The 24,572-nt window shown below is 41.6% G+C and overlaps 1 protein-coding gene across 16 annotated transcripts in view; it reads right to left on the bottom strand.

Annotated features, from left to right (window-relative positions):
• The window catches only part of LOC136432837 (nesprin-1-like), a 135,682-nt gene that overhangs the window by 10,038 nt on the left and 101,072 nt on the right, over positions 1–24,572 (bottom strand). For 15 of the 16 annotated variants that reach the window (XM_066424374.1, XM_066424377.1, XM_066424376.1 and 12 more), the window contains 26 exons: positions 24,237–24,392; positions 23,791–23,946; positions 23,286–23,498; positions 22,943–23,056; positions 22,520–22,693; positions 21,838–21,978; positions 21,494–21,649; positions 20,596–20,766; positions 20,032–20,165; positions 19,155–19,341; positions 18,803–18,985; positions 17,971–18,117; positions 15,753–15,918; positions 15,314–15,450; positions 14,859–15,073; positions 14,434–14,548; positions 13,846–14,040; positions 13,329–13,454; positions 9,534–9,751; positions 9,303–9,399; positions 6,199–6,365; positions 1,769–1,931; positions 1,318–1,505; positions 1,047–1,197; positions 704–879; positions 227–371 (listed from right to left, as the gene is read on the bottom strand). In XM_066424374.1, coding sequence (XP_066280471.1) covers positions 227–371; positions 704–879; positions 1,047–1,197; positions 1,318–1,505; positions 1,769–1,931; positions 6,199–6,365; positions 9,303–9,399; positions 9,534–9,751; positions 13,329–13,454; positions 13,846–14,040; positions 14,434–14,548; positions 14,859–15,073; positions 15,314–15,450; positions 15,753–15,918; positions 17,971–18,117; positions 18,803–18,985; positions 19,155–19,341; positions 20,032–20,165; positions 20,596–20,766; positions 21,494–21,649; positions 21,838–21,978; positions 22,520–22,693; positions 22,943–23,056; positions 23,286–23,498; positions 23,791–23,946; positions 24,237–24,392 — 4,191 coding nt within the window. The remainder of the gene's footprint in view (positions 1–226; positions 372–703; positions 880–1,046; positions 1,198–1,317; positions 1,506–1,768; positions 1,932–6,198; positions 6,366–9,302; positions 9,400–9,533; positions 9,752–13,328; positions 13,455–13,845; positions 14,041–14,433; positions 14,549–14,858; positions 15,074–15,313; positions 15,451–15,752; positions 15,919–17,970; positions 18,118–18,802; positions 18,986–19,154; positions 19,342–20,031; positions 20,166–20,595; positions 20,767–21,493; positions 21,650–21,837; positions 21,979–22,519; positions 22,694–22,942; positions 23,057–23,285; positions 23,499–23,790; positions 23,947–24,236; positions 24,393–24,572) is intronic. The other variant, XM_066424375.1, reaches the window with a different exon arrangement.

Here is a 24,572-nt window from a genome sequence, read left to right as displayed (position 1 = left end):
AATCACATATTACAAGTACTAAACAGTGATGGAAGAAAGCCTGGTAAAGTCTGCATAGATCATCTAATCCATCTACATTGATATGTAGACAGCAGCAGATGAAAACATTTAAAAAAATCCCCAAAAAAATCTGCTCTTCTCTAATGATCTCAGATAATCTCAGATAATGTTCTACCCTCAGTTGGCTGTTCTTCAGGTTTCTGTGACATGAAATGTTGATATTAACCTTCATCTGTTTGATTTTGGCGGCCACATCACAGTCGGAGAAGTGCTCCATGTTGGTGAGCTGGAGGTCCATCTCTGTGAGCCACACCAGCAGGCTCTCCCGAGTGGTCTCAAACTCCTCCCGCAGGCCAAGGGCATGCTTCAGTCTGTCAGGAGAGAGATGGTTACTTCAATGTTACAGGAACACATTGAACAGTAGACTGTATTTCTCCAGTTAATAAAATAGTAACATAACACACTGCCCTTTTAATATTGCTGAAACAGTTTTCCTTTAATACTATGCCCGAAACGGCAGCAAATACATCTGTATGACTGAAAAAAAAATCTAAAGGAACAGGCATCTCTTGGCTTCTTCAATGGGTTGAAAAAAAGTCACTTTCACCAGTAGATTTTCAGCTTGAACCAGTTGAATTTTCCAGACTAAACCTTGAGCACTGTAAAATCCAGAGTAATAGGTATGATGAGAAATGAAGCGGACCTTCTGAGGATACAGTTGACTCTCTTGGACAGCGTGTCCCATCTGTGGTTGGCATCATGCACCATGCCCTTCAGCTTGTTGGACGTGTCTGTTCTACTCTCCCTGGCTAGCCGCCGGTACTGCTTGTTTAGAAGTTCCAGTTGAGTCAGGCCCTCATGGATTTTTCTTTGGAATGACTGTAGAGTAGATAACAAGACACAGATCTGGTTAGCTCTCTACTACACTTCATAGGACATTACATATCAACTTGCTTACAAATGTATCATTGTCTGCCATTTTCGAGGCTGCTTGTTGAAAGTAGGTCATCTCCATGAATTCTGGTGTTTAATGTGATTTTACTTACTTCGTATTTCTTGACCTCCTCCTTCATGACTGTACAGGTGACATGACCAGAGTTGGGGTAGGCTGCAGTCCTCTCACTCTCCTGCAGCCAGTGTTCAAACCTCTGGTAGTCTTCCTGGAACTTCTGCCATAGCCTCCAGGTCTCCTCAATTCTAAACATACACAAGAGACAATTGTGTATTACAACTTAGAGAGTAACTATATAAATGCTCAAAAGTGGTATGTAACAACACACAAATCCTTCTTTCATAGACTTTTTGACAAGTTCCCACCTGAGTCTTCTCTCCATGGACAGAGCACAGATGTTTCTCCACCGCCTGTCCAGTGTGCGTGTGGCTAGCTGGATGGACTCACACTCAGCATCAGTGGCACAGGCATCACAGTCATGCAGTAGCACCTCACATAGGTTCAACACAGAGGCAACACCTGTGCTGTGTTTCTCTATGTCCTTCTGAAGCTCCTGATAAAACAACAGGTGAAGAAATTCTTTAGTAGGTGGTACTGAGTAAAATAAAAAAGAGACCCAAAGAAGCAACAGTGGCTTGTTATAATTACATGTACGCAGTTACAGTACTGAATTAATATTGATAATTTGTTTAACTATTATCTACCTACTGCTGTTTACATATATGTTAGGAGTCACAAATACACATTCTTCAACTCAAGAGAAAAGCACCAGTACATGTGGTCTTTAAAAGTAACAGCCACAAAAGCCCCTCCTACCTGTTGTTCCTGAAGTTTCCTCTGGATCTCTGTGGCGTCACAGCTCTCATACACGACAGGATGGGACAACACCTGCTCGATCTCTGACAACCAGCTCCGAAGGCTGTTCATGTTGTTTTCCAACTGTTGGACAGCTGTCAAAGTTTCCTTCAGCTTTTTGATTCTACAAGGAAGATGGCACAACAGAATTGATTTACAACCATGGACAGTCTTGTTCAGTCACTGTTGCACAACATCACTCAAGCCGTCAGCAACTTTCATCGCCTAACTTTTAAACTACAACCACTTATAGCCCTAGATTTTCCACAACCACTTGCAGCCCTAGATTTGTCACAACTACTTAATAGCCCTACATTTGTTGCTGCAGGGAGCTGGGCTTGTCCACACTTCTGCAGGTACTTAGGGACACTCACTGGCACAACATGATAATTAAGCCTAAGTTGCAGATACATGCTTGGATTATATGTTCAAAACTTCATTCCTTATTGGTGGAAACAGATTCTGAGAGGTAGAAATTAAATTAATGTACTTCTAGTCGTCTCAATGAATAAATCTCATGAGCAAAAACAAGAAGGAAACCCTAATCAGGAACTCAATGGTCCGTTCCCTTGTAGAGGGGGTACAGCGTTTTTCCTGTTTGACTGCATTTTTTGTCCCATTTACTCACTTAAGCCAAACCAGCGAGCGAAACAATCTATTTATACAATAAGACTAGGAAATGGTGCAGTGCATGTGTACAAGCAGCATCAGTGGAGACAAATGATTTATGTTTGTGGCCAAAAGGGTGTAACATCTTAATGAAACAATGAATAGAAAATGAGGTCTACATGACCTCTAATCTAAAAACAAAACAATGACTCTAAATATGTATGCAGGGCTTGGTATACTATGTCTAACTTTGAAATTTCTCCTTTTTTGAAAAAGAGGTTGGGAGCACAGACATGATGGCAAGTGTGATGCTAGAATCGATTGTTATGCCTGGACTTGACCACACACCACAATAACAAGCACAGTGTTCCTTTCTTTATGTGTTAACAAAGTCCATTCTAAAAGGCTCCAAACAGTACTCTGCATGGTCAGGTTCAGAACTTGCACAGAGCAGTTCTTCTGGTCACTGACCTTTTTGTGAAATACAGGCTTGTACATGTAACACCATGTAAAACTTCATGCTTCACAATTGCCTGGGGGGACTTAAATTTTCATTAATAAATAATTACAGTTTAACTGACTGGACAAACTGGATGAATAATTCACAAGGACCAAATGTCATCCCCAGTAACAGAAATTAATTTCCCCCTGGTGGTTGCCGTGGTGATGGGGAGTGGATGGCCAGGTATCAGTAAGCTGCCATGCATTGATGATGGATGCCCTGCCGCAGCAGCATTGGTCAGGGGAGGGATTAGGGTCCCACTGATCCCCCGGGTACTGACCATTCAGGACAAATGAATGTGCAAATTGATAATTCCACACCAATTTGGCCCTCATCCGTCATGTAGCAGGGTGGGACAAGGCAGAGGGATGACACACCTAAACCTGCTATGGTATCAGATGGCAGAGAAAGTTTACTTTTTATGAACCACTGAGTTCAATGGCCCTCCACATAGGGATACTCTCAATCTAAAAAATCAATAGACTTGAAAGACCAGTTATGGATGGCATATGAAACAACGCTAAGAAGTTTTTGCATCTTTAAGTGGGTAGTTTTCATATGACAGATCAACACCAATGACTGGAAAGTTACAAGGCAGGTGATTATAAGGGGTTGGGCAACAAATCCAAAATACTGGACTATCTTTAATGTGTCTGATCATCAATGATGCAAAATGCTGAGTAGGGATGAACTCTCTGCAAATATTGGAACAGACAACAAATATATGCAATATTGTAATACTAAACTTCTGTACTGAAGTAGAGCTGATGGATTATTTCCCTTTAATGGACATCTGGAAATCATGAATTATTCAGGAAAATTTTAGAGATATTTCTAGAACTTATTCCAAAGTTGATAAAATGTATTTGGATCTGAGAAACTGGATTAAGACATCATGCTGACTACATGACCACATCAACCAACAGGACTTAACAAGTTTATGTTCATGGTCCACAGATTTGAAAGAGTTAGACATTATGACATGAATGTTAGGGAGAGATGGGGTGATTGTGATCTAGAGCTCTACAGCAACATTAACTCTATGAAAGTGTCAAATATATGAAATTCAAAGTTACTTTTAGGAGCCCCTAGTTCCTATATCGGTAAAAAAGAAAATTAGTGTTGACTGTCTTGTTAACACACCATCTATGTAATATTTGCCTCTCTGGGTTAGAGATCAAGTTGGTAATTGACATCTGGACAGAGGTATAGCAACTATTGTGCTCTGATAAACATGGCTTTCTCTAAGGATTTCATGATACTGTATGTTATATGCTGAATCTTGCCATAGTTTCCATACTTCTACAGTAGTCATCGTTAGCCATAACGACACTTGACTACGATGAAGAAATTTTCATTTACTCTAATATTGTCTCTACAATATGTTTGGAAAATACACTGTGTAGACCTTGCCTTGTAAAATATCTCCCACCCTACTTCATCCTGATTGATAGGCGACATGAACTTAGGGAACAAAATGCTAATAGACACACGACTGAATAACAAGAATTACACCATAAATCCAAATTCATCACAGGCAATTACACTAAATCTCTGATAACAACTCAATTACAGCGCTAGCTGCCGACACTATATAAATCAACCCTTTCCAGCAAACCTGCCAAGTGTAATCCTTCATTTACTTCATGATAATACGATAACTACACCAACAATACACATCTTTAATGCCTGCCACACAAATGTGTATTCACCAATTTACACACTGTTACTAATGGAGAAAGCTGTGAAGTACAATAGTGAGAATAATAGGGCCAATCATTTCACAACAAGGGGGTAATTTATAGGCCAATAAAACTTCACAAATTGTCTTGACAGGTCTTATTAAATGAAAACTTTTAATTCCAATGACCATAAATTCTATGTTTTAATTTAAATGGAAAATCCAGCTTGCAGGAATTGACCTATCTGAGCAGGCGGTTTGTCTTTGGCATTCAGCTCTGATGCAGGTGGGAAGGAACAATCTGGGAGATTTATGATGAGAGTACATCCCATTTTCTTCTTTCCATGGTGGAATAAAGGGCTTTCCGTGGGGGATGGAGACCACATTAATCTGACCACCCCTCATGTGTGACTCGGCTGTCAGACCCAAACCAGGCAGGATTTACCATGTGTCACAGATCCAACCTTTTCTCAATTGGAGCCAAGTATGTCTAGCCTGGGTGCCATCCTATTTCTACCGGGGCTCCTACACTCGCTTCCCTCAAAAAATATTTTTTGAGGGGAGCGAGTGTAGGAGCCCCGGTAGAAATAGGATGGCACCCAGGCTAAAGTATGTCACAGGGGATGGACAAAAATCATCCAGGCTGTTGTTATTCTAGGCCTCTTTGTCTGCTGAATGTTTAACTTCCCCCATGTTAGGTTTATGAGCAAGAGAACAAAGGAAGAAGACTTCATACTCTTTCAAAACTGCAGTTTGCTACATGCAGAAATAAATAATTCAGATCAAGGTGTTATGAAACCTCTATACCAAACATTCTCAGAGAAGGGTTTTAACTGTTATATTTATGTACCCAACAAGGTGTACATGTAATGAAAATGAACGTGTGGAAGGCAAACCCTACACAGGATGAAATCTGCTCTCTTCATACTTTGTCAAATTGGCAATGTTTCATTCTATCCTATCCTATACATAATAGACATGACTTGAAACAGAGTAAGCTAAAAGCTCCCCCTTGCAACTGGATCATAATTGCACTTTGACACAGGACACTTGACACCCTTACGAATTAGAAATTCTACAACGTGTGTGTACTTAGTAAGCTACTGCTAAATTTTTGACCATGCTAACTTTTTAAGCAATATGGACAATGACATATTTAATTCTGTAAACAAGTTTGCTCCGCTGTAACTGGTGGATCAAACATGCAGCTCTGATGATGAGTAATGGGGTTAAACTAATATAGTTCTTGTGATGCCAAGTTTATTAATAACTGGTCTGACAGGGTAAAGCTAAAAGTACCAGGAGAGGTGTTATCTGAGAATAACAACTATCTATCACATGACAGTTTCTCATCCATCACACTTATGGGCTTAAAAAAAGACGTTGTGTGATGATTGGTGCAAAAGGCAAGGCCAATAACCTCACCAATCTTACATAATACTGTTTACACATGATCAGAAGAACTTTGGTCAGCGAGAAGAACATGGAAAGGTCTGCAATGTTAATCTTTTTCCTTTCTTTTTCCAGTCATCTGTCCCTCCCTACAACTACATGTACATGTAACCTGGCAAACATGGTGTTCTGACTTGTTTAACTCACCTGGCACACTTCAGGTCTGTCAGGTGCTGCCACCTGTCCTGCATCTTGGCCAGTTTGTACTCGATCTCGGTGGCCCGAGCCTCATTCCCGGCCTTGAGCAGCTGCTGTCCCATGTCTGCCAGCACCTTCCTCCTGCCGTCGGCATTGCTCATCTCCTCCTGGTACTCCTGAAACCATAGGAACTTTTACTCTCATCCTCTAACTTTTACATCCTCTAACAATGTGGTATTTGATAAACCAATTCTCTATCTATGGCAAAGCATGGGAGATGATAAGTTTATGTTTATGTTGAACAAATTTGCTGATAACAAGGACTTGAGTGCCCACATGAAAGCACTGAAGGGTTTACCAACATTCAATATACCATGCTGACATGTTTCTTATCTGCTTATCTACTCAAGAGAAAAACTTCACAAGTATTCAAATGTGAAGGCCCCCATGCCACTAGGCGGTGAATGCTGAGCCATTGTTGAGGATTAGTGTCATCCTTGTATTGGAATATGATGCACAAATAGCAGCAGCACAATGCAAAAGTATGGTTTAGAACAGAACGTAAAGAAAATTGTTCTTTGTCTGAGAAATTTGTTGACTAATCTCAGACTGTTAAATATTTGGTAGCTTGTCGGTCGCTCAGCAGTCGTAGCCTCTAGTGAAAAAGGGGCGTAAATAACATCACTAAAAAGTTCATCAGCTGCCTGTGCTGGGATCTGAGTAAAACTTTTCATCACTGCTGCATTAGTGGTTATCAAAAGACATGCAGACATCAGGACTACTCCCATTAAGGGTGCGACAGACTCTGTCAGGGGAAATTGATATCGTCGTAGCTGACTCCACTCAAGTATGATATTGAAAAATTGTCATAAATGTCAGCCTAATTCAACAGTGCAGCTAGTTTATCAAAGTCTAGGACTAAAATGAATTCATTACCAAGTGTTAATGATGTTGAGAAAAGTTAGAGTCCTTCACAGACCTGCAGTTAATGGCATTACAGGGAGATCTGCAATTTGCATGTGCTGTCTACATTCAAACTTTAGTCAAGGAGCCTTTTGAGATTATGAAGACAAAAACTTCCACTGACTGCTTTAAGTTTCCTTATCAGATGCCTGTCATATAAAGATGAAGCTTTATGACTTAAAGATGACATTTGCACTGACAGTTCATCCACCCCACGTTTCATACATCCCCTACACAGATGTCTCCCACAAATTGCTTTGCCAACAAATTTCACGGTTCAGGGGCCATGTGTTTGAATTAGAGCCAACCTTGCTACAGGGAGGCACTCATATGTGCTACTGTGATCCGCTGCCTTTTCCCATGTATCTGCATCCGCCACGCCCGGATACACCTGGTTGGACAGAACATCTGCAGAACTGGTGGACAGTGGACAGGTAATCAATTGGGGGGAAATCATCAGAGGTCAAACCCTCCTCTCAATTCTGACAAAATGTCATTGTGTTGATTATCTTTCCGTCATCTAGGGATTACATGTGTACACCCATGTCCCCTAACTTGTACATATTCATGAGGGTCTGAGCACAGCTTCTCTGACCTGTAGCTGATATGATTAGGTGGCCTTCATGTTATTAATGTAGGGCTTTTCCAGATATATTTTTCAATTATTTCCAGAGCATGGCATTATTAAGTGCAATTGGAATACGGATGCTGGTGCTATCAGTCATGTGTTGGCAGCAGTGATTTGGGGGGAGGACGGGGCTTTCTGAATTTGTCACATGTAAATTCTGGAATAAAAGTAGTTTATGTCTCCTCGTGGTGCAACTTTGACACAAGATTAGACGTTCTTTAGGTCTTAACGGGATGTACAAATGATTTGGTAGGATTAAAACTTTTATGGGTTCTCAGACACACTGTAATCCTCTACTCCATGGAGCTTACTGTGGACAAAAGAAAAGTATCAATAATCCCATAGATGTGTCATTCCAGCCTCTGCTAACAAATCAGGCGTGACCAACATACTTCGCCAACCTTGAAAATCTTACAAGGAGAAACCAATTTCACCAATTTTGGGATTACCCTGATTTCAAAGAAGCTCAGATGGAGGTAATTTCTCAAAGAACATCGACAGCCAGGAAAAGCCTTCTTTGTAATTAATGTTTTACTTATTCATAGTTTATGTATAATGATTAATGGACGACTAACAACCTGCTGACTAAAAAGCTTTTCCTTGTTCCTCAATATGAAACCCAAATAAAAGTCATTTCCCGTCTAGTGCAGCATTTTTCTCCGAACTCTGCGGCCCATGGTTGAACCTACAGGCAATCATGTGTGATAAATGTAACACTAGGCCAGTCGCATTGAGATAAAATAGAAATTACGAATCCGGGGGGAGGCATAACAAAACATCAAGCACCAGAGATTATTTTCACCTGAGGGAATGGGTTTGTGACATCGTCAGTCACGGTGGGAAGAAAACTAGGCTGTTTTGCATGAACGCTAATGGTATCTCTCCACATCCCCACCCCTGCAGGTGCTATAAAGGCATCGTAAACAGATGGTACCCAGGCTGAGACTGAACGATGATGTACGGAACATTTAACACATTTGCAAGAAATATAGGGTGTAACAAACAAGCGGGGGAGACCAGGAAATGAATTCTGAGGGCAGGATTAAGAACCTGGGCGGAAAGTTTGGCCAAGTGTGGCGTGACTCATGGATCGCATTTGTTCTGAGAGCAACTGATACTACTTATCAGTCTGCAGGGGAAAGAGAAATATTGGGGGCTTAGAGCTCCAAGAGGTTAAAGACAAGCAAACATAACTCAAGCCTAATGCCCTGCATATTCTGTATGGTACAATTCTGAGGTTGATTAGACATGCTAGTGGAAAGCAGTTAGCTGTGCCTATTGTAGACTGCTTTTTCAAGACTGCGATGAAGAATGGAACAAAAAGTTACACTTTCACTTCATTTCATTATATTGCATAAAAATGAAAAAAAACCCATTAGAACAACAAAATACTGTCTTTGCTTATCGAAGATGATAAGAAAACAGTAGTTTTTCATAGAACAAAAAGAAGAAATGAGGGGTGAATAGCAGTACTGAGAGTCTTCCAAACAAAGACAAGACATCAGAAGTAGAGAAGCCGTACCTTCTGCAAGTTCTCCAGTAGGTCTTCAATGCTGACTTCAGGATTGTGTGTGATTTTCCCTTCCATCTCTGTTAGCCAATCAGAAAGCTCCTTGTATCTGCAAAGAACAAGACATCAGACATGAAAGCTTTCAATATCTACTTAAACTTAAATTCTATCTCATTGAAACAGTAGAGCTAAGAAAATAATGAACTAGGCAAGCAGTTTCCATGATGATTTTTAGCCTGTTACCTGTCACTGAAGCTGGACCACTCGTTGAGTTTGTCCGTGACCTTCTGCCTGCGCAGCGTGGTCTGGTGGTGGATCTCGTCCCACTGCTTGCGGAGGAAGCGTACCCTCTCCTGCAGCAGACTCAGGTCCTCAGGGCTGATGCTGCCGGCCAGCTGCTGCTCCTTACCATGGATGTTGGTCAGCTTGTTCTCGGTCAGCTGGAAGGCTGTTTCATACTCCTGCAGTCAAACAAACAAGGAACATTACAACTTGACATTTTTTCCATGACTAAGATTGACGACTCTATTGGTGTTATGAAAGAAACTATGAAGCATTTATGAAGAAAACTATCTTCTTCCCTGACATTGAATAGACTTTTTGTTGTTGTCCACAATATAAGCTATAAATTAGGTTCTAGATTCCATGAAGACCAGCTGTCTACTGACATGCCTCACTCAAAAAGCAGTTTGTAGCCTGCTTTGACAATATCCATCTTTAACTGTAGAAAGGATAGCGTCAAAACTGTTGACATGTACAATGACAAGATGCCTCAAACAAAAGTTGTACAGAAAACAAATTGTCAAACAAATTTGTACCCAAGTTTGTTTCATAATTTTGCAAACTTTGTCCGACAGAATCTAGAAAGTTTGGGTATTTGCGTGTGTTTGATTGATGTCCTTCAACAGATAATGTAGTAACGCAGTAGTCCATAAAGTTGTTTCCTAACAATCCATGTCATCAACAATTCTGACATGATTGAATTGCCTGTTACACCCACGCTCTGTTGTTGGATGGCCCCCAGTTTCCAAGTTTCTCCTCCCAGCCTCTAATTACAACATCATTAATCACCACATGCATAACGAGCAACAGGTCCTCATTAATCCGCTTCAGCAAACACTTTTTATTAAGTTTAGATTGGTGGGTCGGGAATATGATATGCCAGTGTCCACCGAAGGTCACCTCGGAAATGTCATCCCAAATTAAAGTGGGGCGGTTGAATCCGGGTGGTGACCAGAGCCACCTGGTGCCACAACAAGCAAGATTGATGTCAGATTCATTGACCTCTGTGGATTAAAACTTGTGCAATCAGCGCCGGTCTTGAATATGGATGAGGCGTAAATGAGGGAACTTTCCAGCGATCAAGGCCGACGTGTGCGCTTCACGCCCGACTGGCTCGGCAGCAACAATCTGCCACGGAGCTGTTGCACAAATTACCTTTAGATTGGTGTCAGCTTCATTAACTCAATGACCTCTTCGACATTCAAAGTTTTTGACATACAATATGAACCACCATCATAAATGCAGATGTAGCTTTCACCATTTTTAGCATGTTTCCTATAAATAGCTTATACGACCGCAATCTGAGCCTGTAATCTAAACTGTACATCTACTTTACTATATCTATTGTACCATAAATTGACATATTTTGGGGCAACTCTGACACCAAGATGAATGCATATTAAATACCTCTGCATATTCCATCATTACGCTTGTCATAGGCATTTTGTAGCAACAACCAAAGCAGAATCACAGTGCCTTCTATCACTTCAATCAATTATTACACCATCAGGCTAGTGCCGCCTCTGTGAAAAAAGAAGCCGTCTAAAATGTTTGGACGCCGTCTAAGAGCGTTTTAGTGCGTCGGAGCCCGTCCCAGGCCGTCTGTCCTGTCAGAAACGGCGGCGCACACGTCGCGCGCGTTCAGGCCGTCCTGCCCATCTGTTAGTTGGACGCCGGGGCGGCCTTCCTGGCTGCTGGAAACGTCAGAAACAGCGTCCGACGGGGCTATAAAATAATTATTCACCCGACGCTTCCGCCTGTCGTCATTTCTAACGTGTGAAAAGCACGTTTTCAGCTTCTGCACACGCGCAAATGTGAGCGGTAGTTTCGATTTGACCGTTAACTGTTACAGACCATTTGTTCAGTCGGTGCTCGTTTTGCTGTATTTTTAGGCCCATTTCTTGGATTTCGCGCACTTTTGGAGGATGGAATTTACTTCTAAAAGCAGCTGTATCTTTCTACAACATCCGGGGTTTGGTTTTATTCCGGTGACTGAGTTTATATTGCCAAACAAGACGTCGATTGTGAGAAGAATTATGATAAGAACATTATTTGCCGTGGCGGGCCCGCTGCGATCTTGGTTCGAACAAGGAGGTGGTTCGAAAGTCAACAAACTTCCGTCGGCAGAAAAAAGGGATATCACCAAAGAAGCTGAGTTTTATCAAGCTGGCTGGGTTTAGCGGAGACTGGTAAGTGAACAAGTATTTCATGTTGATGTTTCGTTACAATGATACAAAGGCAGATCTTATAATAGAGTTACCAACGAGGTCTCACGGTGCCCTCCCCACTTACGAAAGAAATGATAAAATAGGATGTTGCTATTAAATACCACGGGAAAAAAAGGCACATACGAATTGTAGAATACATGTTTACAATATCTGTTATTTTAATAAACGATGAAGATGCTGTGAAAATGTATATCTAGACAACAGAAAATGATTTCAACCCACCCACGTAGTGAACCCGCGGCACGTCTGGCAGAATCTTACCGCCCTTCCGACTCCAATTACGGGGTAGCAATTATCAAACTGAGGATCTTGTTTGGACCCCACAAAATACAAATAACATAAAGATACTGTAGAATACATATTTAGAATATCTCCTGTCTTATTTCTAGACTGATTGTGCACATTCATGACACAATAGAGAAGATCAAAATTTTTTAAAAGAATTTGCACCCACCCTTGATGACTTGTGCGCGCCCGTCAACGTCAATCAAACTTTCAGCCGGCGCACGCAAACTTCAAAGGCCGGATTGAATTTCACAAAGCTGCGCCGCTGTGTTAAACAATGTTTTTTAACCGCAGAGCAATGTTATAAGATATAGAGGTTGAGAAGAAATTCGTTTAATTTAGCTTCCAGTCTGAGGCCATGGCGGCCGTGGGTGGTCTACTACGCCAGTCTGGCTGCATATTTTGTTGCCCCAAGCGGCCCTAAAAATCAAAACCATGTCCGGACGCCGTCAGAAACCGCGTCTCAAAACGGAGCAAGCATGCGCACAGCAGCCCGAATTAGCACCGAAAAATTGACACCGTTTGCGCCCGTCCCTGGGGGGCCCACGTGGACGCCGTCTAGGACGTCTGGGACGTTTTCTACGACGTCAACGACGCCGTCAAATGAGCCAATCTAGACGCGTCCGTGTCAGAAACGCCGTTTGCGCCCGTCCCTGGCGTCGTTCGGCGCCCGTCCCCTAGCGTCCCCGGCAGCGCCTGGAACCCGGCGGGGAGCCCGCGCGGACGCCGTCCAAGACGTCTGGGACGTTTTCTACGGCGTCAATGACGCCGTCAAATGAGCCAATCTAGACGCGTCCGGCGTTTTTCAGGCCGTTCAGACCGTCCAAGACGTGTCATCAAGAGATATACAACCCGTCCAAGTCGGTCTGCAGTCATAATTCAGGACGCATCGAATTTCAGTGGACGCCCGTCACAGACGGCGTTCGGCCGTTTGGGACGGTTTCATTTTCACAGAGGCAATGATGAGATTTACGATGCATTTACATTGCGTGTTATTAGGATGTATGTTATGGTGTCCTTTTGCATTCATTTCACTTTTTACATTTTGAATCTGAATTGTGTATCTTGTAAATTGTAACATGGGATAACAAACAAGCTCTGTAATGGCAAATCAGTACAAGGTGCATTATGAACTGATATCGGTTAGATCACACCAGGGCAGAAGTGCGGTGGGTTCCTTTAAGTGCTTGAGGTGTAACGTTCCTCAAACACAGGACAGACGTAACATCATTTTTGTGCTCACCTTGCAGATATGCATCTCTCTCTGAAGCTCATCGTGATTGGATGGCACATCTTGAGTCAGAAGACGTTTGATGTCTCTCAGCCAGGCTAGGCACCCCTCAATGTCATCCTCACAGTCACTCCAGGACTGGGGGTTGGGTGGAGCAAAAGAGAGTGAGTCAGCCATTCAGCAAGTAAAATGCAACATCATAGTGGAATAGCCAGAGCACATCATACAGTATGTGCTTATAGAGTACTTCACAGATTCCTACAACGACATGGGAATTCCAATTCTAGAAAAACTACAGAGCCTTTTTGTAGTTTTGTTTACTGTTGAATTCTTCTGCGAAGCACAATAGTTATGTAGCCATGACATTGTATACATGTACAATGTACATGGAAATGTCAAAATCTACTTAATACGATTTTCGATGTTCAATACATGTCCATACATAAATAAATGAATTATCAAAGCCAATAAAAAGTATCACTACTTATACTTCTGTACAACTACTGACAATATCTATTCTCAGTTTTACCTGAAGTAATGACTCCAGTTGATGTCTTTTGTGGTCCAATGAATCATTGATGTCATTCCACTCCTTCTGAATATCAGTCAGCTCCCTTTCAAGAGCTCCCTCTACCTGTTTATCTGAGACCTGCATCAGTTCTTCAGCTGTCTCCACAAGTGAGAGGTAGGTTGGCTCCTGAGCTGTAACCTTCTTAAGGGATGCCTGCAGTTGACAAGAGTTTTTAAGACAAGGTGTCATAAAATGCTCATAAAAACCTTCTTCTTCTTCTTCTTCCAGTAACGTTAGAAGAGTACTGCGGCTTTGGCATCCACACTGGCCCTTTTCTCCAAAGCATGGCCAAAACAGTTTTGACTCCATTAAGTCCAGTCCCACATCAAAATGAAAATGAGACAATAACTTGTGGGTGGGGTTTGGGTGGTGCATTATGTGTTTTCAAATACTTGTCTTTCTAACACATTGTTTAGTTATACCATTGACAGAGATCATACAATCCCCTACCTCTACATGAACATCGGCTGAGTGTTGTAAATAAACAGATCACAACCACTCTTTAACAAAAAACAACTTCAGATGTTAGCATGAAAAATCTCCCACCTCCACATCTTCCAACATGGCCCTGACTCTCTCTAGGGAGAGTGAAGAGAACTCGTACTGCGCTATCTCATGCTTCATCTCCACCATCCAGGGCAGGACCTTGGTCCTCAAGGACCTACAGGGACAAGGCCAGAGGAGATAATGTTAGCATTGCAGCTGTGTGATCATGTAAAATGAGAACCTTGACCATATCCTGGTATGTGTCACTCACATTTTTTGTTACCTAAATAATGACAATATAAAGCAATGTTCTGTGCTGATAGGCATAACACAACTTTGAACCAGTTGAACAGGGATATCTAGCGATGCCAACACGGGGAACGATGTATCACATATTAAGTACGAAATTTATGAAATAGTTTTTCAAAGCAGATTTCCATCTATTTCTAATGCATTTATTCTGGAAACAATGTCCATGCACTAACTTGTAGAGCTGCCACTGCTGAATGCGGTGGTCGATGACCTGCTTCCTCTCGTTGGACCTCCTGAGGACGTTCTGCCACTGGTCCCTGAGCAGGGTGAGGCGCTGCTGCAGGTCCTCCTCCGGGTCCTCCAGGACCTCCTCCGCCATGATGCGCTGCCCGTCAGACACGATGGAGTGCAGAATCTGCTGACGGCTGAACAGATCCGCTTGGAAAATCTACAAAAGTGGAACAAAAATGTATCGCTTTATAAGTAACAGCCTGGTAATCGGAGAGGGTGTACTGGCTATGCAAGGATATCTACAAGTACAACAACAAGGACATTGATAACAAACTGTCAGAAAATCTTGTGTTTGGAAAGTCACAAAATAGGCAAGTCTGCAACAATAAAAAAGTACTGCTAAACAAGTTATGCAACAGAAGGTAGAGAGAGGAACTTGAATGTACTGTTGCCTGACCTCATAAGCCTTTTGTTGTTCTAACAGGCCTTCATAGTTGCCAGCGATGTCAACAGCCAGATCCTTCTCTGTCTGGGCTAGGAACAGCATCCATGTCTCACACTTCTGGGCAAAGTTCTGCTTATCCAGCATGATGCCTGGAAACGGAAGGACAGGAAAAAATACACGATGGAGTGACTACATATGTATCTGATTAGTAAACGTTCTTGATATGATCAAGGATGTTCTATCCCCTTGATATGATATACGAAGAGGCATCATAAGTCTACTGCATGCTAGCTGGATCTTGGAATCTGGAATTGTCACGTCACAACAAAAACTCTTTTGCTCTTCTAGTCATCTACATTGTATTCATAACTGTCCAATCAGGACTATCAAGGGCCAATTAACGTCTTGCTTTATTCATTGCAGTATTTGCCTTTATAGAATGTTTCCTTACCCTGCATGGTCCTGTACTTGTCAGACATAAGAGTAGACATGTTGTACCAACGCTGGTTCAGATCTCGCAGCTTGTTCGCCTCCCCTTCCCCCAGGGCCAGCCTGTAGCCAAGACTGTTAAGATCCTCCAGCTGCCCGGAGTAGTTGTTGAACTTCAGCATCTGGGTCTGTGGAGGGGCGGGTACAGGGTTTTAACACATTTATCTTACAAAAATAGAATAAGACAATCCTCCAATGTTCTTACATAATACATATTCTGAGAAGGCGTCAATAGTCTGTATGACTTATATAGTAGAGTAGATTCATTCCTCAAGCTAACCGACATCTTTCACACCGCAGTCGTTCCTCAGTAAGACATCTGAAGCCGCGTAGTTCCTGTGTAGGACTTTTATTCAGTCTAGTACCACGACCGGTTTCGCGTTACAGCTTTTTCAAGTGTACAGACTAAAATCAGTCTGTATGACTGTAATTAGTTTACATGCCTTGAGGCTCTTTAAGGGCAACCAAAAATGTTTAACATCAAATATACAACATCAATGTGTTAGTAAAGCACAATCTTTCTACTTTGGGCTTGCAACAAAATGTTGGCTACATTATACAAAGTAGGATTATTACAAACTCCTGTATTGGTCTCCATTTCATACAGTTACTAGGTCTACACAAACAGGCTGGCACAATGTGAAGCCAAATGGTATTCACAATATAAAACATCATGCCTCATGTACTTTCTGTATTTACATGTGTAACTAAGTGTTGTTTACATATCATATCTCTAAAGTGGGCACTTTACAAACCAGTATCTGTTGAATCAATACCACACCATTAACTGTGCACAGAGGTACCACCATTGCCCCAGGTGCTGCCGCCATGTTTTGTTTCTTTATCAGACCCATTACATGCTCTAAAAACTTTTCCCCACATTTCTACCTTCAGCAACTGTTAAGACACTAGATAGAGGTTTTCTCATAATCTTTTTCTCTGTAGATTGTAAAAATACCACTCTAATGATATCTCAATTGACATGACAACGTGATAAGCACATCTCCACCTTAAAAAATCTAATGACATTAATGTTTTCACTTAGTGATGAAAAGGCCTGAAGTGAACAACCATATAATTTTGCAGGGAACAGATTGTACTGTAGGTTAATTGCCCATTAGGGCCAGGTGGTGGTTTGGCATAGCTGTGGCCAACCAAGGAGATTTTACCATGGTTGGCACTATGCAAGAAGAATTGTTTATCCCATTTGGGGACAAACTTTTTCTTTAAAATTATAAAGTGAAAGTTGACAGAAATAATTTCAAATATATAAGAAATTGCAAAATATTTTCAGTTAACTAAATGCAAGTTTGACATGTAGACTTTACAAAATAGATGTTAAATTAATGTAAAATAAATCGTACCTAGCCTGCAGATGGTGGATTTTGACAGGTTATCTACCCTCCTTGATGACAGGATGAGTTTACCCTTTCCCCAGGGGACTACAGTGTGACACTACAGTGTGCTATTCTGAAGCACCCTGACATGGCTTTTTGCATTAAACATAGACCACTACAAGTCTGAAGTCACATCTCATACATCATGTAACAGAAGTATCAACTCTATATCCCCTGGGACACTGGAGTTCCCCTGTTATTGTGGCCTCTGAATAATTAAAAAAATGTTCAGGTGCAAAGACGTTTATAGGTGGTGAAGAGCTAAATTTCATTTTTGCTAGATATCGAAAACCTTACACTACTGTAGCAGCTACAGGCACAGTCTGTCAACTTTGTCAACCTTCTCTGGTGACACACCTGTTTTATAGGGCATCACACAGCCCATTGTCATTCCTCAGATGGATAAATTATTAATTGTGACAGAAAAATACAGCTGGGCAATTGTCCATTTTAGCTGGCTGAATTGACAACATCTTGATCAGCTTTCACCACACTATGTTGCTATGTTACAATGGTAATGACTGAAAAATTTTGGAGAACAGCAACTCAACACATAAAAACGACTTCTTGTTAGATGGCTCTTTACAGAAGAAAACAGCAGAAATAGGACAAAACATGAAATCCTTGCTCGCTGGATTATATACATGTAATACACATACACAGTTGATATTCATGGCACCTATCACTGCTTTTAGTTTACAGTTGTTTTACAAGCCCAGTGTGTCCTCAATTCACAACATGGCACAGAAGGTTGAAGGGAAGGAGATATATCCAAACTCTAACCTTGATCTGGTCCATCCTGTCCCTGACTGTGGTCTCGTCGGCTGACTTGTTGGGGTCGTCTGACTGCAGCACTTCTTCAGCCTCCTGCAGCAGTTTCTGCAGGCTCTCCACCTCCCCTTCAAACCGCTGGGAGTCTGCAGCTTTAGTCTGCACAACACGATAGGTAATTCGAACATGCCCGTTTTGAACACGAATAGCCATTGGGCACGGCTTAAACTTCTCCCCTACAGCAGTTCCCTGAAGGGCTCGTTAAACCTGCATTGCTGTAGGTTTAGTAAACACTAAAGCTCCCATGGGACTTTCTAAATGTCCTCGAGATTGTTGTCTTTACCTGGATGCGTGACTGCAGGATATAAGCTTCAACAGGAAAACATTCTGTGTCAAAAGGGCTCCGTATGCATTCCCAGCTAATCTGGGGATCAAAATATGGCTTGGGTCAGTGTTGCATCTTATTGCCCATAGCAACTGTGTGCCCTGCCAGGTGACAACAGGGGCCAGGTCAGGTGGAAACAAAGCTAGTGGCCTTCCTACCCACTAACCTATCTGTGGTACAACACATGACTTGACTAAAGCACAGTGACATCCCTTGACATTTTTATATACCAGGTAAATGGCCTGGGGAGAAAAACATAGTTGATGGCCCCTTATTTTCAACGTACCACAGGTCCCTTGTAACGTTTAGATTTAGGAAACAGATTAAATTTTGTACTTTGATCTAAATCAAAAACAAAAACCTGTGTGTCAGTAATTAAAAATTGCTTGTGTTTTATATTCTCACAAAGGGATAACCAGGTACATGTGTATGGTCAGTAAACCTCAGCCTTTGACTGACCTTTGCGACCTCTAGCTTCTTGATGACCTGTTGTTTGAGGGAGTCCAGTCTCTGTACCAGTGCCTTACACTGGGAGTTGAGGTGTGCGGAGGCTGGGTTCTCCACATGGGCACACAGCTGCTCACACAGGCTGCCCAGACCCACCAGCTCCGAGCTGTACTGTTCCAGCTCAGACAACAGCTCCTGCCATGCAGACATGTCAGAGATTACCATGGAGGAGAGGGTTCATCATAAGTCAAAATAGAGCTCCAAAAACTGCCAATAGTTTACATGATTTATCATGTGTTACACAACTTACACAATAATCTCAAACAGGGATTAAGATGTAGCACACATAACTACTTCTCTGTACCTCATACTCCTCCCTGAGAGACCTGTTCTCCTTCTGTTCTGTCTTGAGAAGGTCTTGGAAGGTTCTCTCCCTGATGATGACCCAGTCCTTGGCAGTGCTGTACTGGTCCTGGTACTGCTGCCATAGCTCCACAATCTGGTCATACTCAAGCAGCCGGTTCTCCATGGCCTTCAGACACTCTGTGTCTCTGTTAAAGTAAAAAAACATGTTAGATGCATAGGATGTCAAAGCTATTGGAAAGGGATTTCAAACTGAGACTGCTTTCTCTAAAAATAAAAAAAAATCCAATTGAAAGTTGTTCCAACTTTACTCTAACTTCTGTTTTTGTAATACTTATGACTCTTTTATCATAATGACATAACCATTATCCTAACATTGATTCAGGGTAGTCAATATGCATTTTTCTGTTTCTTTGCAGCTGAAGCAAGTGTTGTAATGTTGGAGAAAGTTCTTCAAATCATTGTTTTTTGCAATATGGGACACTTGAGAGATAAGCATCAACACAACTCCCTTTATTCAATTATGAGGGCCTGACTTAATTAATGCCCTTAGGCAAAACTGCAAGATTAGCTACAGTAACTGAAACAATTGGTGGCAGTATCTTTTGGGGGGAACAAAGCAGTCCAATCAATAGTCTTAATCTACAGGTTTGACAGGTATGACAAGTTGACAAAAGGTGGAATGACAGGAGTACATTGTACCAGTTGAAGCTTCATGTTAGAAGTTTTGGGTTTGTTTTAAGGTCATCTTTTGATATTGAGAAATTTGAGGGCATTTCTAAACATGTCAAGATAGAAAAAAAAGGCTAAATGAAGTGTATTTCTCTGTCTTAGTTACGTCTCAAAAAGGCTTTGCGTAGAAAACATCGCCTTCTGACCTTGCTTTGAGCTGGTCCACCTCTCGTTGCAACCTGTCCTTGACCCCAGGGTCAGACTCCTGCATCAGCTGGGCGGCCAGCTCCCCGTGGACCACCAGGTTATCCTCTTTGGCCATGAACTCCTCCTGAAGCTCCTGAGTGTTAACAAGGGAATTTATTTCAGGTCCAACAGGTGCAACATGCTGAATACATTGTAAAATACTATAATTATTATACATTTCCAGACAGAAGGGAAGAATTGTTTTTCTACAATTTCAAGTTAAAAGTAGTGTTCTGGAATACTTGACATTTTCCTCCATTTTTCCTCTCAGAGTAGTTGCTGCAAAGCATTGACACTTTACATTTCTTTACCAAGAGATCTACTAAGGATGGTAATGTTGTTTACCTTCGTGTCAGCCTATTATTGTGAGCCAGGCAGTGAGGGAAAGATACAAGGAATGTGACATATCTTGAAATGCATCTTAACAGTGAGCAAAGGTGCATTGACTAATACCATACAAGAAAACGGCAGATGTAGAGAATACAACTTAAAACTAATGATAAAAGAGTGACAAGCTTTCTTACCTTGAGTTCCTCAGCCTTCTTCTTGAGGGTTTCCAGATCCCCAAAGCCTGGTTTGAAGCGCCCCAGTGTGTACTCCGTGCTGCCCAGGTGCTGGGTGATGGTCTGCTGCACCTGGTAGTACTGTTTCCACCGGTCAGCCAGCACAGACAGGGACAGCTGCAACTCTGACACCTGCCGAAGACAGGAATTACCAAATAAAGCTTTTCCGATAGACATTGCTGATTCCCCTTGCAGGTCATTTCAGAAGGATCCAAATGCTACTAAGGACACTAACGTCTCCTGGTCTCCTTTCCCACTCATGATGCAGCAAGGGTGCTATCTATCACAAACATAATTATACAACACAAAAGAAATGAGGACAGGTCTATTCATGGGGTCTCAGTAATTATATGTTGACAGTGTATAAAACTTTCAGTGCTTGGTAAATAGGAAAGGGACTACCCCCAAGCAAATGACTACCTTGTTCTGTAGACTTTTTCTTTACATTATAACAAGGACATTTAAATTTACCTATAACAGATATCATTATATATCATCCATCTGAAATACATGTGTGTGGACAGTTCGAAGCAAAAGTCGCAGTACTAGAATGAATGAGAATTAGTACTACAGTAACAGAATGTTCCTTAATCTACGGTAACAAGGTAATAAAAACTAAGTGGTCGCATAAACTTTAGCAGGAACAAACTCATCAGTTGTGTAATTCAACAGTCATCTTACAAAAAAAATTAATCCTTTCACACAAACATTTTTTTACAATACAGAATCCTAATTAGTGCCCAGTCCAACACCAACAGTCAATACCCAAACAAAACCTCACACATACACACATTTACATTGGATGTACCTGACAACCACACACTAACTTGTGCCTTTGCCAAGTGACCTCTGATCATACCTGTTGCTGAAGGTTGGTCCAACCCTGTCTGACTGCCTCCACGTCTTGCTGGATGGCTGCTGCTGCAGGGTTGTCCTTCCCCTGGACATGCTGCTGTGCTGTCTTCTCCAGCTCTGTCACTTCTGTGTCCTTCTTCTTCAGCTCACTGGCAAGATCCTGCAATGTGCGAGGTTCAGTGAACCATGTTTTAGAAATGTTTACATTTCAAGAAAGAATTTACAAGACTTGTTTTTGTTTCGAGTCAGTAAACAACTAATTCAAAAAGTCACCCTGTTCTCCCAAGGAGGTTACCTTTAACCATGGGAACTTGGAAGATAGAATGAATGTCTCAGCCTCACGCTCACCTGACAGAACATCAGTGCATGTTGGACTTCTGCCTCAGAGCTTCTCTTCTGGTGACGTTTGAGCTGGGCTTCCTGTTCCTGAAGCCAGGATTTCAGCTCACTCAGACGGCCCTCAAACTCCTTAGCATGGCTCAATAGGACCTGATGTAAATGTTCATGTATGTGTTGTTATTGTTCAATTGGGAAAATTAGTCACTGTTCACAATAATGTAAGAAATTTCTTTCATTTTGTAGTTAACATGGTTTGTTTCATGTTTACTTCAAGTAATCTGTAATCTACTGATGTCAATTTGAACTTTTTAATGCGTTTTCCTCCAACAACAAAATCCACAATGTAAATATTTGAGTGGTAAACAGAGCCACATTTTATGACTATTTGTGGATTGTGCTCCTTTTGTCTAAGAATCATAACAGCTAATCATCATAAAGTAAAACATTGCTGTTCTTCTTCAGTTTTAGAGTACCCTGTTGACACGGCAAATAACAAGCAGTTTTATCTATGGCAACCAGAGGCAAACACTTTTGAAAAACATACGTATACATGTACATAATATTCAAAGTAGATTCCAGTATTCAAAGGCCTTCAAAAGAAGACATATTCTGATCTTACCATACTTGGTTTGTCACCAGTGCAACAGAATGACTGTAACTAGATGTGTTGTAAACTGTGTGTCACACCCACCTCTGTCCTGTCCATCCTGGCCTGGAGGAGGTTGTTCAGCTCCTCCCATCTGGTGTTCATGGCCTCGTGTTTGACCAGGAAGTCCTCATCCTCAGGACCTTGGGAGCTCTGCATCACCGACTGGTTGATGAAGTCAACAGTCAGCTGCTTGGCTGACATGTCAATCTTGTAGCCCTGTTGTAATACGTGAGAAAATATAAAACAATTTTAAAGATCACTGAGCCACCCTGTAAAAGTGTTCATCTTTCCTCAAAGGTCTACATTATGCATTTGACATTTATATTTTCAAATCCTTTAGCTCTCCTTTGCAGTTTTATCAAACACTGGATGCTACTTCTACTACTACTACTACTACTACTACTACCACCACAGTGACTATTTTTTTAACAGTTTCCTTGAAACAGCTGTAGCTTGATTTCTGACCTTGTATTTTTGCAGCACAGCCTGCAGCTCCACCACTGCTGCCATGTCCTCCTCGTGAGTGTCCTGCAGCGCTGCCTCAAGTCGGTCCATCCACAACAGCACCTCAGCAAGTGCCTAAAGATGACGTAAGAAGTTATAGTATGTGAAAACAATCCTGTTGTTACCTTTGAAGATATTGCACATCTTTGGAAAGAGAAAGGATGGCAATTATGGTGAAGCATGACAAAAATATCATTTTCATTACAACAGTGATAAAATCAAAGATTGAAAGATTTAATGTTAATGGTAATAAAGAATTTGTGAGGTGATAGCATTGACTTGACAGTAAAAGTGTGATCCTAACCTGTCTGGATGGTAGCATCTCCATCTGTGTCCTGTGAAGCTGTTTCTCAATGGCTGGGATCTTCCCCATCAGCTGTGTCCAGTTGGTCTCGATGACCTTCAGCCTGTCCTGTACAGTCTCTGCCTGCTGGCTCTTCAGCAGGATCAGCTGGTGGCCCAGGGATGTGGACGACTCCTTCAGGGGCTGATGGAGGTCCACCTCCTTTCTAAAGTCCTGTTTGCAATAAGAGAACAGCTTGTTACTGAACAGGACACTAACTGTAAACTGTTAAGTGCATTTTAATCAACTAGTGGTAATTGTTTTCTAATTCTGGGGTAAAATGAACATGTTAGGGAACAGGAAAAGGATGGAACAGAAGGTACTGTTAATTCACACTGTCAATAAGGAATTAAGGTTTTAAAAAAAATTGCCATCACAAGCATTACTAACACACCAAACATGTTAAATGAAAATGATCCACTTATAGTACAAACTACGATGTATGTCAAGAACATGAAGGACTTACAGTGAAATCATCAATGGCTCTGTCAATGCCACGAGGCTCCTGCTCAGCAAACTTGTTGAGTTTGTCCACCGCCCCTCCCAACCAGTCAATGAGTTTGGTGGAGTCCTTGTCAAATGTTCTCCACTGGTTGTACAGTTGCTCAAGTTTGGACAGCTCCTGCAGAACCAAACATTATCAATGTATTGTTTTATCAATGTTTCAGAAGACAAACTTGATGCAATACAAAACGAACACAACAGAAACCAAAAATGGTAATTTCACTGAATTTTTACTTCACCACTGTATACTTGAAAGCTAAAGGCGAGTCTTGAAAAATTAGCCAGTTGGTAAACCATTTTGCCATTATCTTAAGGAAAAGCAAGGCATATCTTATTTGTTCTTTGAATACCTGCGGAGGTTTTGAAAATAATTTTACCTCATATACCTATATATAAAGAAGACAATACCTGTGAAGTCTTTGTATTTGCTGCTGTCCATCTGTCCTCAAACTGAGACAGTTTGGCCTCCAGGGCGGGGCAGTAGACCGACTGGAGCACAGAGTTGCCCATGTCCAACATCCGCTGCAGTACAGGCTGATGGTCCTTCAGGATGGTCACAAGGATCTTTAGAACAGTCACATATTCAAACACACACAGTAGAGAGAAGCAGAGAGGTGCAAATGTTAATGGTGAAAGCTTGCTACTAAGATGTGCCTAAGTGTTGAAAGGAAAAAAGATGAAATGATGTACACATGCATAGAAAGAATTGTATTGACTACTAACAAATAAGGTATGAAGGAAACA

The sequence above is a fragment of the Branchiostoma lanceolatum genome, chromosome 4 (assembly GCF_035083965.1).
Source record: "Branchiostoma lanceolatum isolate klBraLanc5 chromosome 4, klBraLanc5.hap2, whole genome shotgun sequence".
In the NCBI taxonomy this organism is placed as follows: Eukaryota; Metazoa; Chordata; class Leptocardii; order Amphioxiformes; family Branchiostomatidae; genus Branchiostoma; species Branchiostoma lanceolatum.
The sequence above is the reverse complement of the archived record's forward strand: the minus strand, read 5'-3'. Positions and strand labels throughout refer to the sequence as shown.